The sequence below is a fragment of the Eschrichtius robustus genome, chromosome 3 (assembly GCF_028021215.1).
Source record: "Eschrichtius robustus isolate mEscRob2 chromosome 3, mEscRob2.pri, whole genome shotgun sequence".
NCBI lineage: Eukaryota > Metazoa > Chordata > Mammalia > Artiodactyla > Eschrichtiidae > Eschrichtius > Eschrichtius robustus.
Genome location: NC_090826.1, coordinates 34,841,267 through 34,868,826, shown reverse-complemented (window position 1 = coordinate 34,868,826; position 27,560 = coordinate 34,841,267). Strand labels below are relative to the sequence as shown.

Genomic DNA, 27,560 nt, shown 5'->3' with positions numbered 1-27,560 from the left:
CTCAAATCCATCAGTCGGGATGTTGTTCTCGGTGAGGGTTTTTATATTAGTGTTTATAAAAACCGCAAAGCTAGGCCATTTGCTTAAATCATCGTTAGAAAGAATGCTGAGTGCCCAGATGGGATTTCTAGTTTCTGTGCAAATGAAATCACACTAGTCCAGATTTTATTCGCTCAAAACTACTAGGGAAGCAGTAGGATTTGGTTTCAATGCTGCCAAAAAGCAGGAATTCACTTAAGTTTTAATTCTGAAGCAATCCTGGTGTTAATGTTGTAGCCAGGGTCGGGCAGCATGGGGGCTGGGGCCCCCGCTGGGCTTGCTGAGGACCCCCGGATCTCTCCCAGTTCAGGCTCGCTCTCGCTAGAGGTAGACCCGCTGTTGATGGCGTAGACGCTCTCTGTGACTCCCTGAGCTGAAGCACAGCTGTCTGGCTCTTTCTTCTCCCTGGGACTAGACAGTCCTGGGAGGGCAGCCATCTTCCCAGTCTGCCTGTTGGGCAGCAAGGACATGGTGTAGTCCGCAATGATCCCGCCCACATCTAAGTTGCAGGCCTGGTCAAAGGCTAGGAAACCCACGTTGGCGTTTGCTTCGCACACCGTAAAGGAGCCATCGTCCATGATGAGGAGATCGATGCCACAGAAGTCCATGCCCAGGATGTTGGACACCTGGATAGCCAGCTGCTTGCCTTGTTCTGTCAGTGGGCACATGACGCCCACGCCACCTGTGGGGAAAGTGCAGTGATGTAATGGTGACACTGTAACCGAGCATGACCATATAAGGCCTTCCCAGAAGAAACCCCTACCCATATCCTCTGCCTGCCCTTTGTCGTAGAAAAACTTTAGTCAAAGAATAAATTTAATCAGAGAAGTGAGAAAATGCAGAAAGAAAGGAAAACAGTCAAGCAAGATAAGATAATAATACTTTAGCCATTATACAAAGTCAAGGACCTTTAGTTCTTCCTCAAGGACTGCAGATAATATTCTGAGCCACGTCCTGTGAGCTGTTTTGCAGATACTGAAACCCCCAGCAGGTGGAAGAAGTTAAAGGAGACCCCAGACCGGTTGGAACCAGAAGGTTGATGATGCTGACCGCCCATTACCTCACCACCAGCCAATCAGAAGAATGTCCACGAGCTGATCACGCCCTGCTCCTTGAACGCTATAAGTCTCCTCACTACCCCCTCCAGGGCAGGACACACAGTCCTGTGGGCATTAGCCCACTGTGGCCCCCTTTGCCTGGCAAAGCAATAAAGCTATTCCTTTCTATAATACTTCACCAAAACTCTGTCTCTGAGATTTAATCTGGCCCCAGTGTACAGAGGCCGAATTTTGGCAACAACACCAGGCACTGACTGGACTAATGAGCCAAATGACCCTTCAAGGAAGAGAGGTGAGGGATGTCGGGGAAGGGCAGCAAGATGGGCATATTTATTACCAACAAAAGGTCTGGATGGAAATCAGGACACCCTTTGAGAAAGTAATATGATTGTTTCTTTCCTAGAGTTTAAAAAATGTTTATATCCTCTGACCCAGTCATCGCACCATGAAGGAAATAATCTTATATATTGGGAAAAAAAGCTTTATGCACAAAGATGCTGATGGCAGTCATTTAAAATACTGGAAAGTCAAAATACTGGTACATAGTAGGCACTCGATACTTGTTGATGAGTAAATGAAAAATTATAATCTAAATAGCTCACAGTAGAGGAAAGCAGCATCGTTTACAACCATTACTAAAAATGATAGAGTTTGTGATCACATGGGAAAATACTTAAAAGGATTAAAGGCTGTACAGTATGACCATAATTATGCAAAAAAACATCGTCAGAAACGACACCAAAATGTTAACATTGGTTGTCTCTAGATGGTGGGATTAATGATAAATATCGTTTTTCATTTGACTTTGCTGTATTTTCTACATTGAGAATGAATTCCTTTTAGAAATTAGAAGAAACAAAATTATTATTTTCTAAGAAGAGAGAGGCCTGTGAAACAAAAATCTCATACCGAGGTCACAGAGAGTCTGACTGCCCTTACTTGTTAAAAAGCTAAGACCTCAGATTTAACTGTCTTCCGTTAGCCTCTTTGCAAAGACTTAACACTTGTATTCTCAGGAACTAATGGCTTGACCTTAACCCTGCCCCTCCACCATCTATTACATGGTGTGAGGAAAAGGCTATTGAACAGCTTTAAAAGAGCTCATCAAAAAAGCAATATGGATAAATTACAAAACTGTGTAGTTTCTAGTTAAAGAATGGATTTTTTGGTTTGTTTTTTCTTTTGGCCGTATGGCTTGTGGGGTCTTAGTTCCCTGACCAGGGATCGAACCTAGGGCCCCAGCAGTGGAAGTGCAGAGTCCTAACCACTGGACCACCAGGGAAGTCCCCAAAGAATGGATTTTGTGAGCTGACTGAAAAAGACAAACTGATAATACATAAGGTTCGATACTGTGGCAAGACATGGGGTCGTCATGAAAATTAAATGAGATAACGTATTAGGTACTTAGCACTGTGTCAACCTGAGCCTAGCATTTGCTTCTATCACAGCACTTTAGTCACAGTACCTTACAATGATCTGCTTATCCGTCTTCTCCTTTACTGGATCATAAGCTGCCCGAGGGCAAGGACTCTCATTAATCGCTACACTGTCAGCCTCTACCCTGGAGTCCACTTGGGGAGGTTGCTCAATCACACTCAGGAAGAAGGACCGGATTGGTGTTTCAGCCTCTTCATTAGTCACCAGACCTGGTATACTCATCTGGCGATTTAGGAAATAACAACTGGGTACTTTTTCACATTAGCAACATACAAATTCCACTCATGAGGCTGACAATAGATTTCTGTGATGAAGATGAACATTCCCATGCCCCCGGGACCATCTCCATGCACCAAAACTGAAAACAAGCTTTATCAATAGGTTAATGGGATGAGGTTATGCATTTGATCCAGACACAAACTGCAGCTTTCTAATAACATCAAACATATAAGAAAAACACAATTTTCAAAAGAAAAAAGAAACACAATCTTCAATTACAATGGAAAAGCAGAATATGCTATGTCTCCAGCTATAGCCTTACTTTTCAGTTTCTTTTTTTTTTTTTTTAATTATTATTTTTGGCCGCACCACATGGCTTGCTGGAGTTCCTGGACCAGGAATAGAACCTGAGCCCTCAGCAGTGAAAGCGCGGAGTCTTAACCACTGGATTGCCAGGGAGTTCCCCATTGCCTTAGTTTAGACTCTCCTTACTTCTTGCCTGAGCTATTGCCACGGCTTCCAAACTCAACTCCCTGCCTCCTTCTCATGCCTTCAATCCATCCTCTTCCCAGACGTCAGTTTTTCTCAAACACCAATCCTCACGTCACTCCCTTGTTTAAAGCTGACTGCCAAGTCCTAACACCTACAGGACAGGGTTCAAATCTCAGTGTCCTGACATCCCCGGCCTGACCTCCGTCATGGCACTCACACCCATCTGTCCCCCTCCTGGACTGCTTGCTGCTAAGGGAAAAGGGCTTGTTTCTAATTCCTCTCTGTGATCCTGGCGCCTTGCAGACGGTCTGACCAGATAGGAGGGATCGAGACACATTCACTGGCTGGGTGCAAACATCCTAATGAAAAACCCTGGTGGCCGCCCCTGACCAACAGTCCGGCTGAGCTTTCGTGCCTCACCGAGAGAGCAGTTGCTCTGCATCCGTCCGTCTGTGGAGCAGCGAAGCATAGAGCCTATCACCTGGCCACCTACTACCACCACCCGGATATCCTTTCCGTGGGACTCCTTCACGTACTTCTGGAACAGGTAGGGCACATCGTGGCGGATCACATGGCAGATGTCTGAGAGGTGGTGTTTATCTCTTGCGAGAAAAACAGCTTTTCCTTTAAGAAGACAGACAAAGAGCAAGAGAAGTAGTTAGAGAAGCCTCTGAGCGCCGTCCTTGCCATCCCATCTCCAGGTCCAGAGTCATCCATTCTTTCCCAACTCGCCTCACTGCGGCCCCTTCAATTTCTCTGACTCGACTCTTGCGTCTTATCAAATGGCCGTCGAACCTCATTTTTTTCTGGGTTTTACTCAGGTTCCTCTCCTTTCACAACTCTTTTTTTCAAAATGAAATCAAAATGTATTCCAGAAACACCCAGAAGAGGCCAAAATAAATTCCTAGGGATCTAGTCAATTCGGTTCCAGAAACAGTCAGCACCTCCTATCACCCCAGGATGCTGATTTGGCAGAGCCCATGTCCCACTCACTTTTTTTTCTAAATCCCCACACCTCACACTAGGCTCGATGCACAAAGCAAGTGTCAATCAATACTTACAGAACATAACTAATTGAACATACCTTAGAGGAATTCCCAGTCAAGATGGAGAGAGACCCACAAAAGATAATGACACAGCCTGATATAGCATCAGGAGAGGTCTGTGCAAAATACTATCGGAGTTCAAAGGGGGAGCCACTGCCAGACGTGCTTCCTCCTTTCAAACATAAGAAACTTATTACTTGGCTATACCCATTTAATTCTGAAAGGAATGATCCATACTTCTATTGATCTCTGGGAAAAGCATTCCTTCTGGACTCCAAATTCTGTATTTTCTGCTTGAATCACTTATGCTTTCGCAATTATTTGACATCCGTTTTTCCATTTGCATATTAGCTAACAGATATGAGCAGGCGGCCCTGACAGGTTTGCTCCGTAAACCTGACATAAGCATACCATACCCTGATCCTTCTTGCTAGCAAACATGGAAAAAAGAGATGGTTTTCCTAAGATATATGTCATCACCTTAAAAAGAGTGGCACATTTCTGAAGTCTTAATAAAAGAGGGACGGGTATCAGCGCCTAGTGGCATATAAGACCCAAAAGTAACCTCCAAAACATGTCTCAATCATTGGACATCTGGCACCAGGAGATCTGGCATCTGGCAGCAGATGGCTGGGATTCAATGATAGGCACTGGGGATTCTCTGGACATTAGGTAGGATTTTCAGCAGAGATGGGGGCTAAAAATATGGACTTTGTTCCTTGGTTCCTGGCACAGAGGTTCTAATATGGGGCTTAGTCTGCAGTTAATAAAGGAGCTACAGTTTTAAAGCAAGGAGGAAAAAAACTGGGCAGGGGGAAGGGCACTAAGATTAGTTAATCATCTACTGTGTGCCAAACACTTTATTTTTTTAAAAATTATTTCTTTTACACTTCATACTAGCTCTATGAAGCCATTAGGACAAGGATAGTTATTTTTGTTTTACAGAAGAGGAAAATAAAGGTCCACAAGGTTAGTAACTTTCTCAAAGGCATAGCCTGCAAGAGTCCACTGCCTTCTTTAGATTTATTTCCATATACTAGAGCCTAACAACTGCTGTGACTTTGTTTACTCCCTATCCATTTTCCCTAAGATGTGTGTGCTACACTAGCAATGACCAATCTGAAAATAAAATTAAGATCACAATTCCATTTATGATAGTATCAAAAGGAATAAAAAAACTTAGGAATACATTTACCCAAAGAAGTTCAAGACTTATACACTGAAAACTACAAAATATTTGAAAGAAATTAAAGATTGAAATAAATGGAAAGACATTCCATGTTCAGAAATTGGAAGACTTAATATTGTTAAGATGGCAATACTCCTCAAATTGATCTACAAACTCAGTGCAATCCCCACCAAAATTCCAACTTCCTGTTTTGCAGAAATCGATACGATGATCCTAAAATTCATATGTAAATGCAAGGGACCCCAAATAGCCAACGCAATCTTGAAAAAGAAAGACAAAGTTGGAGGACTTGTATTTCCCAATTTCAAAACTTTCTACGAAGTTATAGTAACAAGATAGTGTGGCCTGGCATAAGGATAGACATATAGATCAATGGAATAGAATTGAGAGCCCAGAATAAACTCTCATACAGATGGTCAATTTTTGATTTTTGGCAAGAGTTCCAAGAGCATTCAATGGGGAACCAACAGTCTCTTCAACAAATAATACTGGGAAAACTGGATATCCACAGGCAAAAGAATGAAGTTGGACCTTCATCACACCATATACAAAAACTAATTCAAAATGGCTCAAAGACCCAAATGTAAGGGCTAAAACTGTAAAACTCTTAGGAGGAGAGATAGGTGTAAATCTGTGTGACCTTGGATTAGGCAAGCACAAAATGACATAAAAAATACAAGTAACCGAAGGAAAAAAGATAAATTGAACTTCATTAAAATCAAAACCTTTTGTGTATCAAAGGATACTATCAAAAAACTGAAAAGACGACCTACACAGTGGGAAAAAATCATGCTCAAATTACGTATCTGATAAGACAGTAGTAGCCACAATATATAAAGAGCTCTAAAAAAGTCAGTAAAAGACCAATAAGCCAACTGAAAAACGGGCAAAGGATTTGAATAGTCATTCCTTCAAAGAAGATATACAAATGGCCAATAATATAAAAAGATGTTCAACATTAGTCATTAGGGAAATACAAATCAAAACCATAATAAGATACCACATTACACCCAGTAGGATGGCTATAATAAAAACAAATTACACATTTAAAAGTTGCTAAGAAAGTAAATCTTAGAAGTTTTCATAAGAGAAAAAAATTCTGTAACTATGTATGGTGACAGATGTTAACTAGACTTATTGTGATCATTTCACAATATAGACAAATATCGAATCACTATGTTGTACACCTGAAGCTAATATAATGTTTGCATGTCAATTATACCTCAAGTTTAAAAAAGACTTTAAAAATAAATATAAAAAGTGGGCCCATACATTACTAATGCTTGGAAAACATGCATTTTGGCTTGTGGCTTGTTTTTATCGTGGAGGTGTGGTGACCATTTGCATAATTTGTCGAGGCAAATTAATATGCCCAATATAAAAGTTTTGTTTAGTATGTGAAGAAATTGGAACTTCATACATTGCTGGTGGGAATGTAAAATGGCATAACTGTTGTGGAAAACAGTTTGGCAGTTTCCCTAAAGTTAAACACAGAGTTACCATATGACCCTGCAATTCTACTCTTAGGTATATACCCAAGAGAAATGAAAACATATGTTCACACAAAAACTTGTACATGAATGTTCATAGCAGCATTATTCATAATAGCCACAAAGTAAAGCAACCCAAATGTCCATCAACAGATGAACAGATAAACAAAATGTGGCATATCCATACAATAGAATATTATTGAGTCATAAAAAGGGATAAAAACCGGATCCATGCTACAACATGATGATCCTTGCAAACATTATGTTAAGTCAGAGAAACCCACACAAAAGGCCACATATTGTATGGTTCCATTGATATGAAATGTCCAGAAGAGGCAAAGCCATAGAAACAGAAGACAGATTACTGGTTGCCAGGGACTAGGGGAGGGGCCATTGGGACTGACCTTTAACAAGTACAGGGTTTCTTTTTGGGGTGATGGAAATGTTATGGAATTAGATAGTGTAATGGTTGTACAGAAGAGTGAAGATACTAAGATCCTCTGAATTATATAATTTAAAATGGTACATTTTTTGTTTTGTGAATTATATCTCAATTTTAAAAACATCCAAAAATACTATATCTTCTATTTAATTTGTTTATTGTCTGTCTTTCCCTTCTACAGTGTGAGCTCCTGGAGGGCAGGAATTTTTGTTCTGTTCCTTTCTGTATCCCCTTGGCACTTTGTGGGCACTCAATAAATATTAGTTGGATTTTATTTTATGTATATTTTACCACAATAAAGAACTAGTTGAGACATTGCATTTTTGCACTGTAGTACATGTGAATCGTATTCAGAGCCCCACCTCGCCACCCAAACTCATTTCTCTCACTTCTTAGCAGGATCCTTTTCCTCTCCCAGGTTGCTTTGCCCACACCTGTTTCTGTATGTTGCTCAGCCAGTTCAAACTCCACATTCCAACTTAAGTCTCCTTTTCTTCCACCGAAGCCTTCCCTGCCTCAGGGCAGAGTGGGCCCCTCCCTCTGTTTGGCTCGAACAGGCGTTGACCTGCCACAGAAGCCATCGCCCTGAAGTGCTACTTCTCTACTCTCTACACATTGGAGATGGAGAGCAGTGAGTGTGTCAAGTTCATGGGAACTGCTCATTCCATGTCCATTAGGGTACCTCCTCTCATTCCAGATGCCCTGAGCAGTTAAGGATGCCATCTGGGTATCATCAGGAGGTACTCGCTCACATACCACAAGGGAGGGGGACGGCTTTCTGCTGCACACGTCCTCTTCAACTACTATGTCTTGAGCACTGTAGTAGGTCTTGGAGACAGAGATGGGCAGGACCTGGTTCCCACCCCCTGAGCAGCTCACAGTCAAAAAGGGGAAAAGGCACATAAATCTATAACTGTCATAAGGCGTAGTACTATGCTAGCGGCATGGATGAAGTGCTTCAGAAACACAAAGGGAAGGGCAATTAATTTTGTCTGGAAGAGAGCGAAGGAGACCAGGGATGTGGACAGAGAAGAAACGACGAGGAGCTGGCCTTAAAGCCGGAGCAGAAGTTCACTAGAGGGCAAAGGAAGATGGCGTTCCCAGCAAAGGGAAGAGAGCAGAGGTTTAAAGAGAGCAGAATACATGGTCTAGTCTGGAATGGATTACGGAGGGTTCATGTGGCTAGAGAAGGCTGCAAGGGAAGATGGATGCTGTTCGTCCAGGGCCTTCAGTGCCACGGTGAGGAATATAAACTGTATCTAATAGGCAACACCAGTTCTTGGGAGGGTTTTTCAGCAAGGGAGTGAGTGACAAGAAGAGATCTGTGTTTCAGAGAAATTGCACCCCCCAACGAATAGAGGAGGTACTGGCAGTGGAGTTAGGGAAACCAGTCAGAATCAAGTCAGGAGTCTGCTGCCAGAGTCCAGGGAAGGGCTGGGAAGGGTCTGGACAAAGCAAGGACAGTGGGGACAGCGAGGAGGGGACAGAAGTAAGGACTACACCACAAGCTCCGCAAGGGGGAGCTCCGTCTCTCCGAGCAGTGCTTCTGCCGCGCGGCGTGAGGGTCTCCTCCGAGCAGAGAGGAGGCCCGAACGGAAGCCCGGGAAGTGCGGCACTGACCCCGGTGTCCGCGCGTGCTCTTCACCACGACCGGGTAGCCCAGCGGCTCGGCTTCATCGATCATTTTTGAAAAGTCTTCATGCCCACCTGTCAAGAAAAGCAGAAGTCAGTGAAGGTGAGGCTGATGGTCCAGGGCCCTGTGGGAATTCTTTGGAGGCCTCACATCTCTCTGATTCAGGCAATGTGAACCCATTCCATCGGACAGACATGCACTGTGCATGTGCCATACAAAAGGTGGGAACAGAGAGATAAGGAAAGCAGCATTACCACGTGCTTCCACGTGGCAGAGGCTTCACACGCTCTAGTTCACGCAATCGTCATGACAACCCCGCAGGCAGGGCAGGGATTTTTCCCTTACCTTGGCTGTGGTAGGCAGAATTCTAAGAAGGCCCCCAAGATTCCTACCCACTGGTGTACATGCTCTGTATAACCCCCTCTCCTGAGTGTAGGGGGGACAAGTGACTATGCTGGGATAGCATTCCTGCGATTAGGCTAATAATCAGTTGACTTTGAGTTAATCAAAAGGGAGATGATTCTTGGTGGACCTGACCTAATCAGGTGAGCCCTGTAAAAGAAGGTGAAGCATCAGAGAAACTCTCCTGCTGGCCTTGGGGAAGCAAACTGCCATGTTGGAGAGAAGTCCATGTGACAGGGCCAATAGGCAGCCTCTAAGAGCTGAGAATGGCCCTCAGTTAACAGCCAGCAAGTAAGTGGGAACCTCAGTCCTACAACTACAAGGAACTGAATGCCAACAGTAAACCTGGAAGACCCCAGACCTCAGATGTGGTCCCAGCCCAGCTGCCCCTTGATTTCGGCCTGGCGAGAGCTAAGCAAAAAGCCCAGCTATGCTGTGGCTGGACTTCAGACCTCCAGAAACTGTGAGATGATAAACGGGTGTTGTTTAGACTGCTAAGTTTTCAGTAGATTGTTGTACTGCAGTAGAAAACCAATACCCAAAGAAACCAAGCCTGGGATTTTTCTCACCTAAAGGTAAGGCATGACTTGAAAGCCCGAATTGGCTCCACTACACTCCTTTAAGCCTTCATTTAAAAAATACGAATATTAATCTGTATTAAAATCTTTCTAAATTTTTTTATAAGCTTCCTTGATTTCCTATACCTTTGCACCTTTGGGGGACCATTATTCTGCCTACCACAGGTGATACTGTAGTTCATCAATTTTTTGCAAAGCAAAATACTCTGGGATACCAATAAGACCTGTCACAAAAGTGCTAATGATTAAAAAAAAATAAAGCAGCATGAAGAGGCAGTGTAGATAATCAGGGGCATCTTTACAATGAGGACATTTTATAAGAAGAGAACTCCCAGCTTCCTGACGCCCGCTGATAAATGTAACTCCTCTCTAGCCATCCTTTTGTCCTTCCCTTATAATACAGTGCAAGAGGGGTCCTGCTTATCTGAGGCCATCCCTGCACCTGTGCCTCGGACCCCTTTCCCTCTCACCTCCTCAGGGATCTTGCACCATTAAGTGTCCCCTCTCTGCTGTATCTTCAACCTCTCAGTTCAGAATTCCAGCAGCATTTTAAACATGCTCAGTAATCTCCCATCTTAAACAAATAAAACCCATTCCTTCACCCTGCATCATCCCTTAACTACAACCTTGTATCCCTACAATCAAGCTACTCAAAGGGTTTCAATTTCCTCACTTCCCATTCACTTCCTCATCCTTGACAAGTTGGCTTTTCTCCCTATGGCTGAACTGAAGCTGTATTCATTGAACTCCCTGTTGCTAAATCCAACACGCATCTCCATGAGTATGTTACGCGTCCTCTCAGAATTAAACACCCCTTTTAATTACACCATCCTTCTTGGGATGCTCTTTCCATTGGCTTCTGTCATCTCTCTTCTTTCTGTTCTCACCTCTCCAGGTGCTCTTACTTGGTCTCTTGCATAGGTCCTTCTTCCTTTTCCTATTCCCTAAAGGATTCCCTCTCGAACCCTCTTTTATTAAATGTTGTCATTTTATTGTGGTAAAATATACATAACATAAAATTTACCATTTTAGGTGTACAGCTCAGGCCTCTTTTCATTCTACATCTTCTCCCTGAGTACTCTCATCCATTCCTGTGACTTCACTTAACATAATGGAAGTTTCCAAATCCACTTCCTTAGTCTACACCTCTCTCAGGAGCTCTAGATCCATTTATCTGCTGCCTACTGAATAGTTTTACTTTTATATACTATGGACACCCCAAACAGAATGTGTCCCAAACTATAATAACCTCTTCCGACAATGCCTTGCCCTATCCACCAATCTGTTTCTCCTCTTCCATGGTTCTAGTCTCAGTGAGTGTTCGCTTTCACATCTGGTTGCCCAAACCAGAAACCAGAGTCACTCTTGATTCCTCTCCATGCTCCTCATAGCCACTCAATCATCATGTCCTAATATTTCTGTCTCCTTCCTAAGTCCTGAATCTGTTCACTTATCTTCATTCTTACTATGACCACCTTAGTTTAGACTATCATTGCTCATTTGCATTGTTTATAAAGCCTATCAGTACATATCCTGTCTCTACTTTGCCCCTGGTCCAATTCCTTCTCCACAGTGTAGCCAAAGTGACATTCTGAACTCTGATCAGGCCACTTCCTTGCTTAAAGCCCTCCAATAACTTCCTGTTAGTCTCAGGATTACCCCTGATCTCTTTCATGTACTGTATATGGCGACTTCTTATCTTTCTAGCCTTATATCTCAACTCTATCTCCCTGACATTCCACAAACTACTCAAAGTACCACCGATCGGTCATGCTCTCTCTCGCCTCTAGGTCTTTCTATATTCTGCTTTCTTCTTAGACTGCTCCCCTGCTCCCCTTGCTTTAGCCGGATAACTTCAGCTAGTTTAGATGTTCTCTCTTTTGGGAAGCCTTCTTTCCTCATCACCTACTAAACTAAATTAGGAGCTCTCCTGTGTATTCCCATACCACCTTGCGCTAACTCTTATCCTGGCACTGCACTGAAATTGCCTCTGATGAACTGGGAATGCCCTGAGGGTAGGACTCTCTTACTTATTGCTAGAGCCTAGAGCCTATTGTGGTAGTTGGCACATAGTGTGTACCAGCTACACATTTAATGAATGAATTCCAGAGAGAAAGAAGCAAAGACATTTCAGACAGAGGCAATGACTATGATAAAGACTCAAGATGTTGAATCATCTAAGACGAACAGATTTGCCTTGAAAACCAACAAGAGATACCAGAGGCCTTCTGGGGAGAGAGAACATAGGGACGCAGGCTATTTGGAAAGACAAGTCTCAATCCTATTTTAAGGACACTCACCATAGGAGAAGGTGTCCGGCATGGGGACCCCATGTCCAGCCAGCTCCTGGAATGTCCAGAATTTGTTGATGCAGTTTAGAATGCTCTGTGGGCGGTTGACTAAGCGGCAGCCCAACTTCTCCAGGTGTCTCAGGACGGTGATGTCACTGTCCGACTGCACTGAGGGTGTGGGCACCCGGACAAGCACCACGTCTGGGAACGTGGTGAGCGCCTTCTGGTTCAGCTGCAGGCCTGCAATCAAAGGAAGAAGTGAGCTCTGGGCGGGCCATCATCTAGTCCCACCAGAAGCAGTGGTTCCAACAGATTCCTCAAGACTGAACCTAGCAGGAAGATAGCCTTGAAAATGGCACTTGGATATCCTGTTGTAATGAGAAGCTACCATCCACTCTATACGCCAAACAAATGGGCAGAGCATGACACTGAGGAAACACAAAAGAATGAACGGGGCGGGGCGGGGTGGGGGGAAAGAGCAGCATATCAAGAATAATCCAAGTTAGAAGAATCCATAGGAGATAATGCAGTCCAGCACCCTCCTTCCATGTAGGACTAGTATTACTCAAAATGTAGTGGCTTAGGAGGCTGGAGACTTAATGACAAGGAATGCAGTAAAGGTCACTTACGGTATCTTTACTACTCTTATGACTTCATCTTTAAAAGTCATCTGGAATATTACGAATATAATGAATGTAAAAATGTCAATGTTAAGTAAAAAAAACAGAATACCAAATTATCAGTACAAGTTAGAAAACGCTAGAAGGACATATAGCAACATTTTAACAGTGGGTAATGGGATTATAGATGATTTTCTATTTATACTTATCAGTATTTTCCAAAATATCTTCAACTGTGTATTACCTTGATAACAAAAAACTCAAAAAAAAAAATCAATATACTAAAAATCAATTCAATATTAAGAAAAACTAGAATGTATCACAAAACAATTGGTCTATATAGCCAAAGGACTTAAACCTGTATGACATCGGATGAACTGGTAGTATTAGCTTGTACTGAAGACTCAGAGGAACAGGAGTGCAGTCTTCAATTATCTGTGCGGCTCCATGCAGAAGAATTATTTGACTTGTCTTCTATGACCTCAGGAGGTACAGCTGAGGAGCTATCCAAAAGAGCATTATTTTGTCTGACTGTTCACTTCTGTATCTCCAGCCCCTAGAACAGTATCTGCTGCATGATAGGCACTCAATGTTTGTTTAATTATACAGAAGCTACATGGAGATAGATTTGGGCTCAACAAAAGGGATACTTTTCCTCTGCCTTAGGATGGAATGGGCTGAGGCTCATTGGTCATCCGAGGATGGCACAGAAGGAGTGCAAAAGTTAGATAAGCTCACAGCAACCTGCTTGATCTCTTTCAACCCTGATATCCTATGGTTTGCATTGCTCTAAGTAGTTACGTAGGCATCTCCGGTGCACCCAGCATCTGGGGATGGAATGATGGAGACAGGATATAGACTGGATAGGGCAATGAGAGGTGAGTTCAGGGAACTACTTGGTCTGCCTTAGTGAACCTTAAAGGAGTCTCTAAAATGCTCTACAGAAAACCTTTTAAACACAGTTTGAGAACCATCTTTTAGGCTTTAACCTAAAGCACCTTCGCTTTCATAAGTGATAAAAGGGTACAACCATATAACTCCAAGAAAACAAAAGGTAATAAGGAAGTTACCATTCCTCTATTGTGGGATGAATAATATCAATATAAAAACTCTAAGCAAAACAAAACAAAAGCAAGCAAACAGAAAAACCCAAACTGCAAAACTACTACATGGATCTAACTTGCACAGTTTCCACTCATTCTAGATGTTTCACCAATTTAAAACAAAGAGAGTAAGTACAATCATTAAGTTAAATTGTTTTTAGTACTTCTGCTGATAGTGTGAACCCAAGGAAATGGAACATAATTCTCAGGGATGATTTGTAGAGAACGTTCAGGTTATCTTTACTTTGCCATCAGAAAACAGTATCATTTATACATGCTTTTTCCTTTGCCACTTAGAGCCCCTGGGGAAAATAATATGAAAGGGGGAAAAGAGCAAACCCTGAATAATATCCTCAAAACTGGTAGGAGAAGAAAGAAAAGTATTCAACTTGGTGAAAATGGCAAGTAAAATACAGAACACTCAGGGGAAAAGCAACAGCCCAGAACAACATTACATAATGAGATAATATATGCCAAAATGCTTTGAGAACTACAAAACGCTATAGATATGCAAGGCACTGGCATTATTATTGCACAGACACTCTACTGAGCAAGGTAGGACGCTTTATGGAGATTTGTACCACCTGATGAGAAAAAAATGGCTTTGCAACAGAAAAGTGACCTAGAGAGATGAGAAGCAGCAGAAACGTCTGGGTTTTAAATCTCAACATGAGACCACAGACAAACAGTTAAACTTCTAAATGGGAAGAAAAGAATTCAGTCATTTCTGGTTAATACCAACCACAAGTGGAGAGAGACAGCTCAGCCTCGATAAGCAGATTCACGTACACCTAGGAAGTCTTACCAGGATTTCATCTCTCTTCTCCAAAGGTAAATCTTTGGGCCTGGCTCATTCCAACTGAAGCCTTTAATAAATGAAGAATGGAATGGGTTAACGTGGAGCTGAAAAGCCTCTCCCAAGCAGTCAGACAGGTCTGGTCTCTGACTGTGCTGGCCGCCCAGCTCTGTGCAGAGAGGGACGTGATGTGTTTAGGGAAAACATATGCACAACCAGTTACTTCTCTACCCATTGACCCAGCTCCAGCATCCTTGCTATGGGGCAATGTCACTTGTCCCATGTTCATGCCCATTTTCTTTGCTGTTTGCACCTTGTCTACATCACCATTTCTGGAAGTAGGAGACAAGAGTCTGCTGCTCACCGTGGCATCCTTTAGCAGGAACAGCAACTCCACAGAGCCACGGCCAAGCACAGCTTGGGTTTAAGGCTGGCACTTGGCAAACCTGTCAGTGAATTCTGAAGCCTTTAACCATGTAGTAATCCCTCTCCCTCTCCCCATTAATATATCCTCTTGGGAAAGGATGGAGCTTAATGTGTCACCTTTCCTGGGATCCTTAATGTTCCCACTGCAATCTATGGGCCTTAAACCAAGGGAACGAAGTGCTGATGCAGGACCTCAAGGGGGCCAGGGCTCTGCTTGGCTGCCAGCAGTGGAAGGAATGCCCTGAACAATGAGGGGCTCGTGCCCTCAATAACAAGGGATTTCATGTGATTAAGTGCCCTAGTGCCCTCAGGCATCACCTTGACCTGGGAAGCAAGGTGGGGGGAAAGGAGTTGAGTTACTTCTGGGACATTTGGGGATCTCCCAGATTGCTAGACTGGGATTGAGATTTACTACTTAGCCTCAAACCACTTTTTTTAAAAACTAAAATGATCACTATGTCCCCAAACAGGTCAATAAGATCATGAAAAAGATCAGTCCCCAAACTAGTTAGTATAATGACCAATAGCCAACCTAGTCTAAATCAACTTTTTGAAACCACAATATTTTCTCCATATTACTTCTAAAAAGAATAATATACTTTTATGGGTAATTATGTTTTTGACTCTATTATTTATATTTGGAAATATTTTAATGTATTAAAAACAAGATAGAAAAATTAGTAACTCTTCCAAAGTACTGAGCCTGTTTTTTTTCTAACCTATATATTGGATTAAATTAATTCTACAAAACTAGTCTTTTGCATTTATGTGTACAACAGCAAAGGAATGCACTTAATAATACAGAGAACTAGCTTTAGATATAAACAAATCATTATTGGAAAGTAGAGCTCTAAGAATTAAAACCCATTCTCAATCATTCATACCAACACAGGGAAGAAGCATGGAAAATAAAAGGTGCAGTCATCCAGATCTGAATTTGCCTAACATTTTTACTGATCATCTATTGTGTTTGAGGAACTTTGCTAAGAACATTCATATGTATTATTGCATTTAAATTAAAGACACCTTGTTAAAAAAAAACAACAACATAGAGAACAGACTTGTGGTTGCCAAGCGAGCGGGAGGGAGGGAGGGAGAGGGATGGACTGGGAGTTTGGGGTTAGCAGATACAAACTATTACATTTAGCGTAAATAAACAACAAGGTCCTACTGTATAGCACAGGGAACTGTATTCAGTATCCTGGGATAAACCATAATGGAAAAGAATATAAAAAAAGAATGTATATATATGTATAACTGAATCACTTTGCTGTACAGCAGAAATTAGCACAACATTGTAAATCAACTATGCTTCAATTAAAAAAAGAAGACATCTTGCATATGCATCCCTGCACTAGATCTGACTGTCAAAATCTTTGCATTTACACAGAAGTGATGCACAGTGTCACCACCCTCCAGACCAGTGGGCACACAACACTCATTCATGTACACACATATGCATCTCTGGCTTCACAACTAAAAAGCAAGCTTCAAAACTAAACTGGCTTCTTGTACGCTAGGAAAAAAAAAAAAACAACCCGTCATGTACAAAGCAAGTGGCAGAAATAAGAAAATAGCAGGACACTGTAGCAGGAGAGCAAGCAAGGACCTCACTTACGGCAGCTTTTAGGACCATTACATTTGAGCAGGATCATGTAACCATGGCTGGTAGTGAAGCTCTGAGAGTTGTTAAAAAGGAATGAACACTATAAATAAAATAAGTGGATAATAATCCATTAAGTGCTGCACATTGCCGTGTTGTGTTAGGAGGGAGATGTGTCCTCCCAAACATGATCTGGCTCATCTCAATCACTCTCCAGTTTTTCTCTGGTCTCTTTCTACCCTACCCCACAGCATTTTCTCATAAGGAAGTTACTTTTATTCTTACCGAGTAGAGGCTATGCCACTCCTCCTTTCTGTTTAAAGGTCTTTGTTACAATGCCCAGAGAAATCTCACCTCTACCTCATTAAGACCCATAGTCATTACGTGGCCACCTTCTCTTTCCACCAACTGCTAATTTGAGGTCATTTAATTCAATTCAACCTTCACTGAACTGTTGAGATGAATCAGACATACTCTGAAGCAGGAATACAAAGATGAGCCAGGTGATCTCTGCATACCAGGAGCTTATCATCTCCTTACAGAGAAAGATATCAACATAATTTTAATTCATTCAGTCACTCAGCACACATTTATTGTTTCCTGCATTCATTCAGTGAAGATTTATTGAGCACCTACTTTGGGCCAAGCCCAGTGTTAGTTTGGGTTTCCCCAGAAGGACTCCTGGAGATCAGGACTGAAGTGCAAGAGGTCTATGCTATTATCACGGTGGTAATTTCGGGAAACACTGGAGGGGAAAGTAGAGAAGGCAATGCTGCAAATAAAAGATGTGTTATGAAGTGAGTGATCACCTTGGCACCCACGGCTTAATCTTGCCGGGCGACAATAAGAAATGGTTTAGTGCACACTCCTTGGTTACCCCACCCAAGGGACGAGGAAGCTAGCTATTTATAATATTTATATACCAACCCTGTCTTTGGTTGAGAGCTGATCCAGGGGTGTGGTATTAATTCCCTGGTCCTTCCGGCTTGCCATGCATGTGTGGGCAAAGTGAGCTCCTGTGACCAGAGAAAGCCCTCAGGCAGAGATTCAGGTGCTGATGGTTAGACCGGTGGCAGCGGCAGCGTGGGGCAAGAGGGGAGGACGGACACAGTGCCATCAAATGGTAAGAGCAAAAGGGACGTGGGAGGGCCTCTGACAGGCACCATCTAAAAGGCTGGGCATAGGGGTTGAGGTGTGAGTGTAACAAACAATATCCCTGGAATTTAAGAAGAAAGAAAACAGACAACTGTAGCTAATGTCATTGATGCTCTATGCAGAGCACCTGGGTATTAAGAAGAGTTATCAGACTGGTTTGGGCAGGGGGTGGGGAGGTTCTAACACAATGTGAGAACTGCTCTAGCAGGCATATATATCAGGGTACAGTGACAGCAAAGGAGAAGGGAACAGTTAGGTGATTATTTCTGAGAATCAAGGAAAGTTTCGGAAAGGAGATGTTGACTCGTAGAGCTTCTGGGCTCAGAAGAAATGTGTAAAACTAAAAAATGCATAATGTCTACCCTTCAGAAACAAGTCAATGGTAAAGGCATGGCAACTCATAAGCACTGAGTTCTGCGACAGCCCAGGGCAAACGTATTTGCAAAGGCCTTTCAAGAAGTTGAGGACACAGGAGATGAAAGGCAATTATGGCAAAGTAGATAAAGTCCTGGCCTCCAGGTCAGAGACTTGATTTAATTCTGTGCCATCATTTAACAGCTTGGCAAGACACAAAAAATGTCCCTGGGTCTCAGTTTCCTCTTCTGTAAAATGGAAGAACTTGAAAACCTTCCTCTCTCCCACACCTCACCAACACAACGTTTCCTTGCAGCCACAAAGACAAATCTCATCAAGCCCTTTTCTCCTTTCCTATCAGGCTCTCAAGATTCCAGTCTCCAAGGCCATGTCACTTCCCTGGACTCTGAACCCCACCTGGCTCTGACGTTGCCTTTTCTTTCTTTCTTTTTTTTTTTTTTTTTTTTTAACATTTTGCCTGCGCTGGATCTTCACTTCATTGCGGTGCGCGGGCTTAGTTGCCCCAAGGCACGTGGGATCTTAGTGCCCAGACCAAGGATTGAACCTATGTCTCCTGCATTGGAAGGCAGATTCTTAGCTGCTGGACCACCAGAGAAGTCCCTGACATTGCCTTTTCTACTCCCACCTTCCACTCCTGCCCATCTCCCCGGTGCCCTCGGGGACTCAATCAATGGGACTCAGTGGGCAGCAAATCTCCTATCCTTGAAATTTTCAGCAACTGTTCCCTTCCCCTTCTTTTTCTGAGTCTAACTGAACCCTGGCTCTCCCCAGTGACACTGCTTCCCCACCAGCCCTCCCAAGCTATGATGGGTTTTCTCTCCCTCTCGCCTGGGGTTACTGGGCCTAGAGGTAGGAGAGACGTGCTCCTAGCTTCTCATTGCAGCTTGACCAGCATCCTTCTCTCCTCCTAAAACACCCAACTTGACTCTCATCCGACAATACCACACATCTCCCCACTTGTGCAGGTCATCTAAAGACCCCAGTCACTCCCCTGTCCTTGAAGCTTTAGCTCCAGACTCACTGACTCTCCTGTGCTGTCACAGATATTGGTGACTTCAATATCCCCATGAAGAATTCTTCCAATTCCCAGGCCTCTCTGTTTCCTGACCTCCTTTCCTCCAAGGATCTTGTCCACCATCCCACCCCAGCCACCAGTACCAGTTACATTCTAGACTTTATGCAGTGATCATAACTCCCATCTCCAAACACCGCCTCCTATCTTTCCAGCTCACTCTATAGTACCCCAACTCCAGCCACACTTTGAAACCACCCGGAACCACCATGCATGGATCCCCCATCTTTTCACTGTCCCTCGCCCCCTTCATACCCTATTTGATTTCCATAGTCAAGCACCACAACATATATCCACAAATCCTTGCACCCGTTTCTTGCTTGGCTAAACCACAACCCCAGTTAGACTGATCCAACTCTGCCTACTTCATGTGCCCTCCTGTGCAATGGAGCATGTCTGAAGAAAAAATACACAAACCTGCTGACTGATCTCAAGGGCATCCTTATTGCTGCCTGCTAAGCATTGTTTCCCTAGTCCATTCACTCTCCCTCAACACCGGACAACTATTTCACACTTTCTTTTCTTGCTTCAGATCTTCACTTCTTCCTCCCTCCTCCTCATTCTCACTCTTCCTATTTCAGGGAGAAAAACTGAAGCAATCAGAAAAGAACTTCTCTATAACTGCCCACTATCACATCTACCCACCTGCACCTGTGCCAATAGGTGATCTTCTCTATTATTGTGGCTGAAGTGTCCTTGTTCCTGGCTTAGGTCAACTCTTGAAATAGGCATTAGATCCCAATCCCTCTTAGTCACATAAGGCACTGCTCCAGCAAGTCACCTCTCTCTCCTACATCACCAATTTCTCTCTCTCTATTGGATCATTCACACCAGCATACAATATTCTGTTATTTCTCCCTTCTTTAAGAAAATCCTCTCAAATTCATCTTTGAGCAATATCTTAGCTCAGGCTGCTATTACAAAATACCATAGGCTTGGTGGCTTAAACAACAGACATTTATTTCTCACAGTTATGGAGACTAGAAGTCTGATATCGGGGTGCCAGCATTATTGGGTTCTGCTCCTGGCTTGCAGACAATGGCCTTCTTGCTGTATCCTCACATGGCAAGGAGAGGGAGGGAGAGGGAGAGAGGGAGAGAGGGTGGGGGGGGGGGAGAGAGAGAGAGAGAGGTGTCAAGTTCTCTCATCTCTTCTTATAAAGGCACTAATACCATTCATGGGGGTACCACCCTCATGACCTCATCTAAACCTAATGACCTTCCAAAGGCCCCACCTCCAAATACCATCACATTGGGGGTTAGGGCTTCAACGTACGAATTTTGGGAGAATACAATTCAGTCCGTAGCAAGTTATCAACCCATTTTTCACCTTCCCTTTATAGCAAAACTCCTAAGACAGTGTGTATATTCCCTGTTTTCCATTACTTCATTGAAACTGCTCTTATCAGAGTCACTAATGCTAAGTCCACATTCTAAATCCAATGGTCAGTTCTCAGTCCTCATCTTAACTTGATCTACCAGCAATAGCTGAAACAGTCTCACCATGGTCTTCCTTCTTTAAACACATTCTCCACTCGGCTTCCAGGACGCCACACTCTCCAGGGTTTATTTCTTTTACTTAGGATTCTTTGCTGGTTCCTCCCCCTCTCCCCAACCACTAAACAGTGGAGTGCCCCAGAGCTCAGTCCTTGGACCTCTTTTCTGTCGACAGTCACTCCCGTGATAGGTGTATGAAGATGCTCCTACTTTTGATATTTTCAGGCCAGGGCTTTCCCCTGAATCCCAAGTTGATATGATAAACTGCCTACTTGCCATTTCCATTTGGATGTTTAATGGGTACCTTAGACGGAGACCTGATCCTCACCACCTGACCAAACCTACTCCTCTCACACCCTTTCCATATGAGTAAATGGCAAACTTTATTCTTGCAGCTGCTCAGGACAAACTTTGGAGTCCTCCTTGATCAGTCCAATGTCTACACATCCAATGTCTGATCCAGTAGGCAAATTCTGACAACTCTGTCTTCAAAATATCCAAAAATCCAGTCACTTTTCACCTCCTCCCCTGAAATCATTCTAGTCCAACAACCATCATCCATCATCTGTCACCTGAACTGCAGCAAGAAACTCCTAAGCCATCTCTCTGCTTCTGCCCTTGCTGTCATCAGTCTATTCTCAACACTGTGGCCAGTATGACCCTGTGAACACAGGGCAGGTCATGTCACCCCTCTGTTCAAAATTCTTCAGTAGATTCCCAGCTCATTCCAGAGTAAAATACAATGTCCTTCCATGACCCACAAGGCCCTATATATTGGCTCCCCCTACCCCACCTCTCTGACCACCTCTCCTAATGCTCATTAACTCTCTGCTTTGGCCACACTGGTTTCCTTGTTGTTCCCTCTTGCCTGAACCACTCTACTCCCACATATCCAAACAACTTGCATCCTCATTTCCTTCAGGTCTTTACTTAAACATCATGTTCTGGGTGAGGACCACTCCAGCCACCCTATCTAAAATTACAATCCCTTTTCCTGCCCCCAGAAATGTGCTACTTTTTCCTCCTTTTCCCTTCCTGTTTTCCTCCTTAGCTCTTTTCACCAAATACTAATGTGTTTTATCTTGTTTGTATTCTATCTCCCCATCTAGAAGGTAATCTCCTTCAGAGGCAGGGATTTCTGCCTGTTTTGTTCTGGTGCCTAGATCAACACCCCTCACATAGTAGGCAGTCAACAGATATTGTTGAGCAAATGAATGAATGAAATCATAATAATGAGGGAGACTGTGTCTGTTCTTACTCTCTGTTATATCTCCAGCACCTAGCACAGTGCCTGGCCTGGCACAGAGTGGGCACGCAATTGACATTTGTGGAATGAAGTAAAGGAATGAATAGGATTGTTGTGAAGATTAACTGACACATAAAAGATATTTAAGTATTAATAACAGAGTTACAGGAATGAAGAACCATTATTCCTGTTCATTCCGCAATGCAAAGTAACTTAAATGTATCACTTCCTCATAGCAGGAGTCTTGAGTTACTTTTTAATAGTGAAGGAACAAGTAGAACTAGATTGAGAATTTCAGATCTTGTTGTAGTTTTGTATTAAAATAATATAAAGCCCTAATAAGGTGAAGTCTCTCCAGGAAGTGGGTAAGGTGACCCACCTACCTACTGGAGAAGTGGGTGGAGTGAGGTGAGGCTAGCAGTGACGTACCTGGATGTCCATGGACTCTCTGCTAATAAGGGGAATGACAAGGTGTGGATGGATGGAGACGACGTGGACCTCTCTGATGATGGCTGTGTCCCGTCCACCAGGCAAGTCTAACAAATTTGGTGGAGGTGTATGGTAGCAACAATAGGTGGTTCAGAAACCTATAAAGCAGGGCTTTGAGATCCACTAAGGATCCCAATCTATTGGTTCTAGAACGTTTTCCAACACAGTTCATGAGCTGTCCCTAAAAACAGCTGTTAGAAACATCAACACTTCAACCCATCCTCAGCCCTTGAGGTCAGCCCACAGTTATAAATGTGGACCCATGGGGTAAAGCATATCCATTCAGCACTCACATCAGTTTGGAAACATTACGTGGTCGGTGCTTCCACCTACTGACCTTTCCACTAGTGCTGGATGGTGGTTTCTTTGGATTACAGGGTGTCAGGCACAGGCTTTTAGCAGGGACTGAGGTTAAAGATCAACCTTTGTGCACAAAGGTGAGCATGGTACCCTTTTCTGCTAGTGTCTTCTTGCACAGTAATGGGAGTCCATCCTTTCTCTGTGAGGCCCCTGTTGTCTTTTGGAAGGCTGCGGTAAGACCATTTCCTCATTCGAGTTTACTTAGGATTTCCCCCTACCCAAACCTTTTAAATATTACTCACCTGGTCACTACAAAGAACCAAGTGAAAGTAGTCCAGAACACCTTAACGTAAAGAACCTGACCTAGAAACTGCCATATGGCCACCAAGGTTTTAGCTCTGAAAGTAAGGGAAGAATGCTGAATCATCCTGCTCCGAGAAGCCAAACTGTAACACATCCTCATTTCCAGGGCAGATTCATTTCTTCTGTCTTGGTATCTGTCCCTGAGTTTGGGACTATACTTTTTTCTTGAGACAGTTAATTGTAAAGACCTTTGGGTGGTCAAAAAACTTGATTTGCACCAGTGACTCTGCCCTCAAATAAGTAAATGTCCTCGTCACAAAAACAGTTATGCGTCCAATCATGATCTCCCAGACACAGCAGCTAATTACAGTACATCTCACATACCTGAATTAGCCTTTAAGGCACTTCACTCAGTCATCCAACAAACATCAACTGAAGGCCTACTATGTACCTGTTCCAGAGCATATATTTGAGGAATACCCAGTCATTTAGGGGGTGAGAGAAGATAAATTTTGTAAATAGATAAATTACAATAAAACATAATGAATGCTATCTTAGAAGGTCTGCACAATGTTATTCGGCAGCAGATAGAAGAGAGAGATTCCTGGGGGCTGGGTAAGGAGTCAAGACAGACTGTATAGAGAAGAGTGACTTGAGCTGGATATGAAGGGTGAATAAAAGTTCCCCATGGGGGAGGGTGCTGGACCAGACAGGCATCTCAGGCAGAGGCAATTTCAGTGCAAGGGGCAGGGAGGTCAGTACAGGCTGAAGCATAGGGTGGAGTGGAAGAGGGGAAACAGAAAGTGCTGAGCCCAGAATTACTGAGTGTTGGTCCCAACTGCCAGCCAGCACTATGTGCCCAGACACCCTGACTGATGTTTATCAAATTAATGTGTAAAAAGAACCTAGACCTATGCCTGGCACACGATAAACACTCCACGAATTTTGCTTTGAATATTACCATGTGCATTTTGGTGCCACATTCACCACCACCTTATCCTCAGGATTGAGAAAAATTAACAAATATGTGTTGAATGAATGAAGAACTTGTGGTTTCTAAGAAGGAAATGGCAATGGATAGGATTCTCATAATGCTGCATCCAGCAGGAAGGTGAAGGGAAAGTGTTTTCTACAGGATTGCTTCAGTCACCTGAAGGTCATTCACTCTTCCCAGTAGTTTCCCCCACCCAAATCTATACTGGGTAGGGCAGACCACTGGGTTAAAAAGAATAACCATAAAACCTTACATTTGCACAGCTTCTTCAGCTTACTTGTATTATCTAGTTTAAAATAACTGCAATCTTTAAATCCCAAACTTTTAACCTCTTGTCTGAATCCTATTTCAGATATAACCTGAAATTCTCATCTCTGTATTTGAGTTCCCACTAGCCTCCACGGAGGGAAGATTGGCAATGAATTTAAGAAACTGGCAGAGTCACTGCCCATACCTGTCCCAAACTGACCCCTTCATTTACTCCCACACGAATCTCAAGAAAGAATGGAAAGGAGCCTGAGTAAAGGTGGTACCTTAACTTCCTAAACTATCACATTACTTTGCAACGTCACTGTCTAGCCTCAATTTAATATAATTCAGTTCAGTTCCACATCTGATGTCCTAAGGCATACTTATTCCATTATCACTGGCTGGGAATTAGGAGACCAGGTTTTTAAATGTCAGTTTGCTGCCAATTAGCTGGATGGCACTGAGCAAGTCACTTCGTTTTTTTGAGCACCAGGTTTTTCATTTGTAAAATGAAGGGGTCAGAATGGATGATCCCAAACTCCTTCCCAGCTCTCACAATAATTATCAAATGGGAAATAGCATCGATGTCATTGTAACTCTTTCTGTATTTCGAAGCTAGTAAGTTCTGGAGTTTATTTCGGAGGAATACTTTGGCTCAGCAAATTACCAACAGTTTTCTACAGTTGACTCTAGAAGAAACTGGGAAGTAGACTGCATATCTTTATTCATTCAAAAATATTTCTTCAGTGCCTATTAAGGTGTGAGGCACTATTTAGACACTGTTACAGCCCTGAACAAAGCAAAGGAGCTCAGTCTTCTCATGGAATTCACTTCCCTGTGTTTAATTAATCCCCCCACGCACCAAATAAATCTTTTGACTGCTTTGGACAGCAGAAACAGTGATCTAATAGGTTTGTTTTATGTGTTGTGATTTGTGTGGGGCAATCTCTGAATTAGCAAAAAAATTAAAACTGCTTCAAAAAATCCCTGTCTTCAGTTTCTCCATCGACTAGGTAAATAACTCTGTAGTTTAAAAAGAAGTAACTCCTCGTTTCTGAATAGATTGAGATACATTCACACATGAATTCCAGAAAAATTTTAAGACACTAAACGAAAGGGGTGAAATGTTTCCTGCAGCATTGGAATTTAATTTTCTCTTTTCCTACGACTGATTCTTTAACATGGGGTTTTAGATACGAAACAAAGAGCATTTCCCTTCTCCTTCACAGAATGCATGATGGGTCTACAAAAAGGTACATGAAGTGGAATGATGTGTCTGTATCTCAAAAAAGGCATCTTTATAGGCTGTAAAACAAACAAATAAAGAGCAAACTCTTGGGGTGGAAAGATGTATATACTAGATTTAGATCAGTAAAATATAACAGATTATTCCATTTAAGTATGGTACTGATGCAGAATTTTAGAGCTGGAGGAACCCTAAGCCTTAGTTTTATAAATGAGAAACCTGAGATTCAAAGACTTAAAGTGACCTGGCCAAGGCAAAGCCAAGATACTCATTAGCAGCAAAGTTGTAATAAGAATCCAATTCTACTGATTCCCTGTCCAAGAATCTGGTACTATATTAACTAACTGAGAGTTTTAGCAAATCAAGACTAGAGAGATGGTGCCCTTTATGGCTGACAGCCACTGTTTTAGACTAAATGTATGACACCTGATGTCTGTAGTATATTTCTCCAACAGACTATACAATCTGATATTACTTATGAAGGGTTTAGATAAATTTATGGATGAAACATCTGGGACAGATATGTTCTACTTAGAAACAGGTCATATTCAAAATCTCATTCCTAAATAGCCTGTTCAGAATTTGGAACCCCTTTCCCCTGCCAAAGAAAAGTAACAAATTATGAGTTAATTTAACCAGGCATGATTGAAATAATATGAATGGTATTCCAAGAAGCACTCTCACTGGGCCCAAAGCCCCTTGAATCCTGGACCCCCCTGAAGTGACTGGATACCTCCAGACTGGAGGCTGGAGAGGCTCAAAACTGCAAGCCAGGGGGAGGTTCCTAAGCCAGGATTCCTAAGTCAGAGACTGTTTGTATTAGGATAATTAAGAATATCTAAAAACATACATAACCTCTTGAGGTCATGGTCACAGATGATAGCCATGTCTTACCCCAAAAAATCTCTTGGACACAGTAGTGGAGAAATCGGTGAGGCCAGAATGGTCTGTACCTGAAATCTTGGCTTTTCTGGAATCGGAATTCAGTACTTTCAGGGAGGAGGATGAGTTTAAAGAAAACCCATCAAAGGTCTTCTCTCCCACTTTACACTCAAGAGGTGACTCCAATCTTTCTCAGATTTCTCCCCATCTGCAGTTTCCTAGCTTGGGAATAATATTCTATGTAGTGCATTAATGATGCTTAGACACTCTTGGAAAACTTTTAAAAACATTCATCCTAATGGCAGTTTTGTAAATTTAGTGTGGGCTTCTATAAATCTAAACTGACAGCGTATCAGTGCGAGCACAATTGGCTAATTTGGGGTTAGCTTGATTTTCCTCGGACCTCCAGGAGGCTTCAGGTGAATTTGAGTTCCTTCCAAACTAAGTCCCCTAAGTGAATTAAATCCTGTTCTCAAATCTTGGCCTCGGGGCAGATGCTGGTGGTCAAAGAAGCTCTCGAGGTTAGGGGCTTTCTCTAACCCAAAGAGATCTCTCAGGGGAGAGCGGCAGGTTTGGAGGACCGGAAGGAGATTTGGCCTGGGGGGGGCCCGGTGCGCGCACCCATCCGCTGGCTCTCGGAGACCCCGGAGCGCCTCCCCGCCCTCCCGGGCCCGCCTAGCTCACCGAGGTTGCCGCCGACGATGGTGACGGCGATCTGGTCCATGAGCACCGCCCGGAAGCGCACGTCCTGCTCGGAGCAGCGCTGCCGGAGGGCGCGCAGGATCTGCACCTGAGGGTAGTCCTCGAGGATGCGCCGGTCCGTCAGGAACCAGAGCTGGGAGCACATGGCGGCCAGGGCGGCGGCGCCCGGCGGGGCGCGGGCCCCCTC

General features: G+C 43.2%; 1 protein-coding gene and 1 non-coding gene across 2 annotated transcripts; both read right to left on the bottom strand.

The window, feature by feature from the left end:
* Positions 1–148: 148 nt before the first annotated feature.
* RIMKLA (ribosomal modification protein rimK like family member A) lies at positions 149–27,560 on the bottom strand. The gene is made up of 5 exons (XM_068537911.1): positions 27,356–27,560; positions 12,326–12,556; positions 9,033–9,119; positions 3,666–3,869; positions 149–721 (listed from the first exon to the last, which is right to left on the bottom strand). Exons 1-5 carry the CDS (start codon positions 27,516–27,518, stop codon positions 231–233), a joined length of 1,176 nt encoding a protein of 391 aa, XP_068394012.1. The 5' UTR covers positions 27,519–27,560; the 3' UTR covers positions 149–230.
* On the bottom strand, positions 2,307–2,379 carry TRNAG-UCC (transfer RNA glycine (anticodon UCC)). Its single transcript has one exon. It is a non-coding gene; the product is annotated as a tRNA-Gly (tRNA).

Bases quoted from the DNA above. Each gene is read 5' to 3' on its own strand.
- RIMKLA (XM_068537911.1), bottom strand. From the start codon at position 27,518: ATGTGCTCCCAGCTCTGGTTCCTGACGGACCGGCGCATCCTCGAGGAC. The intron at 12,557-27,355 runs GTGAGCTAGGCG...CTTTGATTGCAG, and splicing joins CATCGTCGGCGGCAACCTCG to GCCTGCAGCTGAACCAGAAG. The intron at 3,870-9,032 runs GTCAGTGCCGCA...GTCTTCTTAAAG, and splicing joins GAGCACGCGCGGACACCGGG to GAAAAGCTGTTTTTCTCGCA.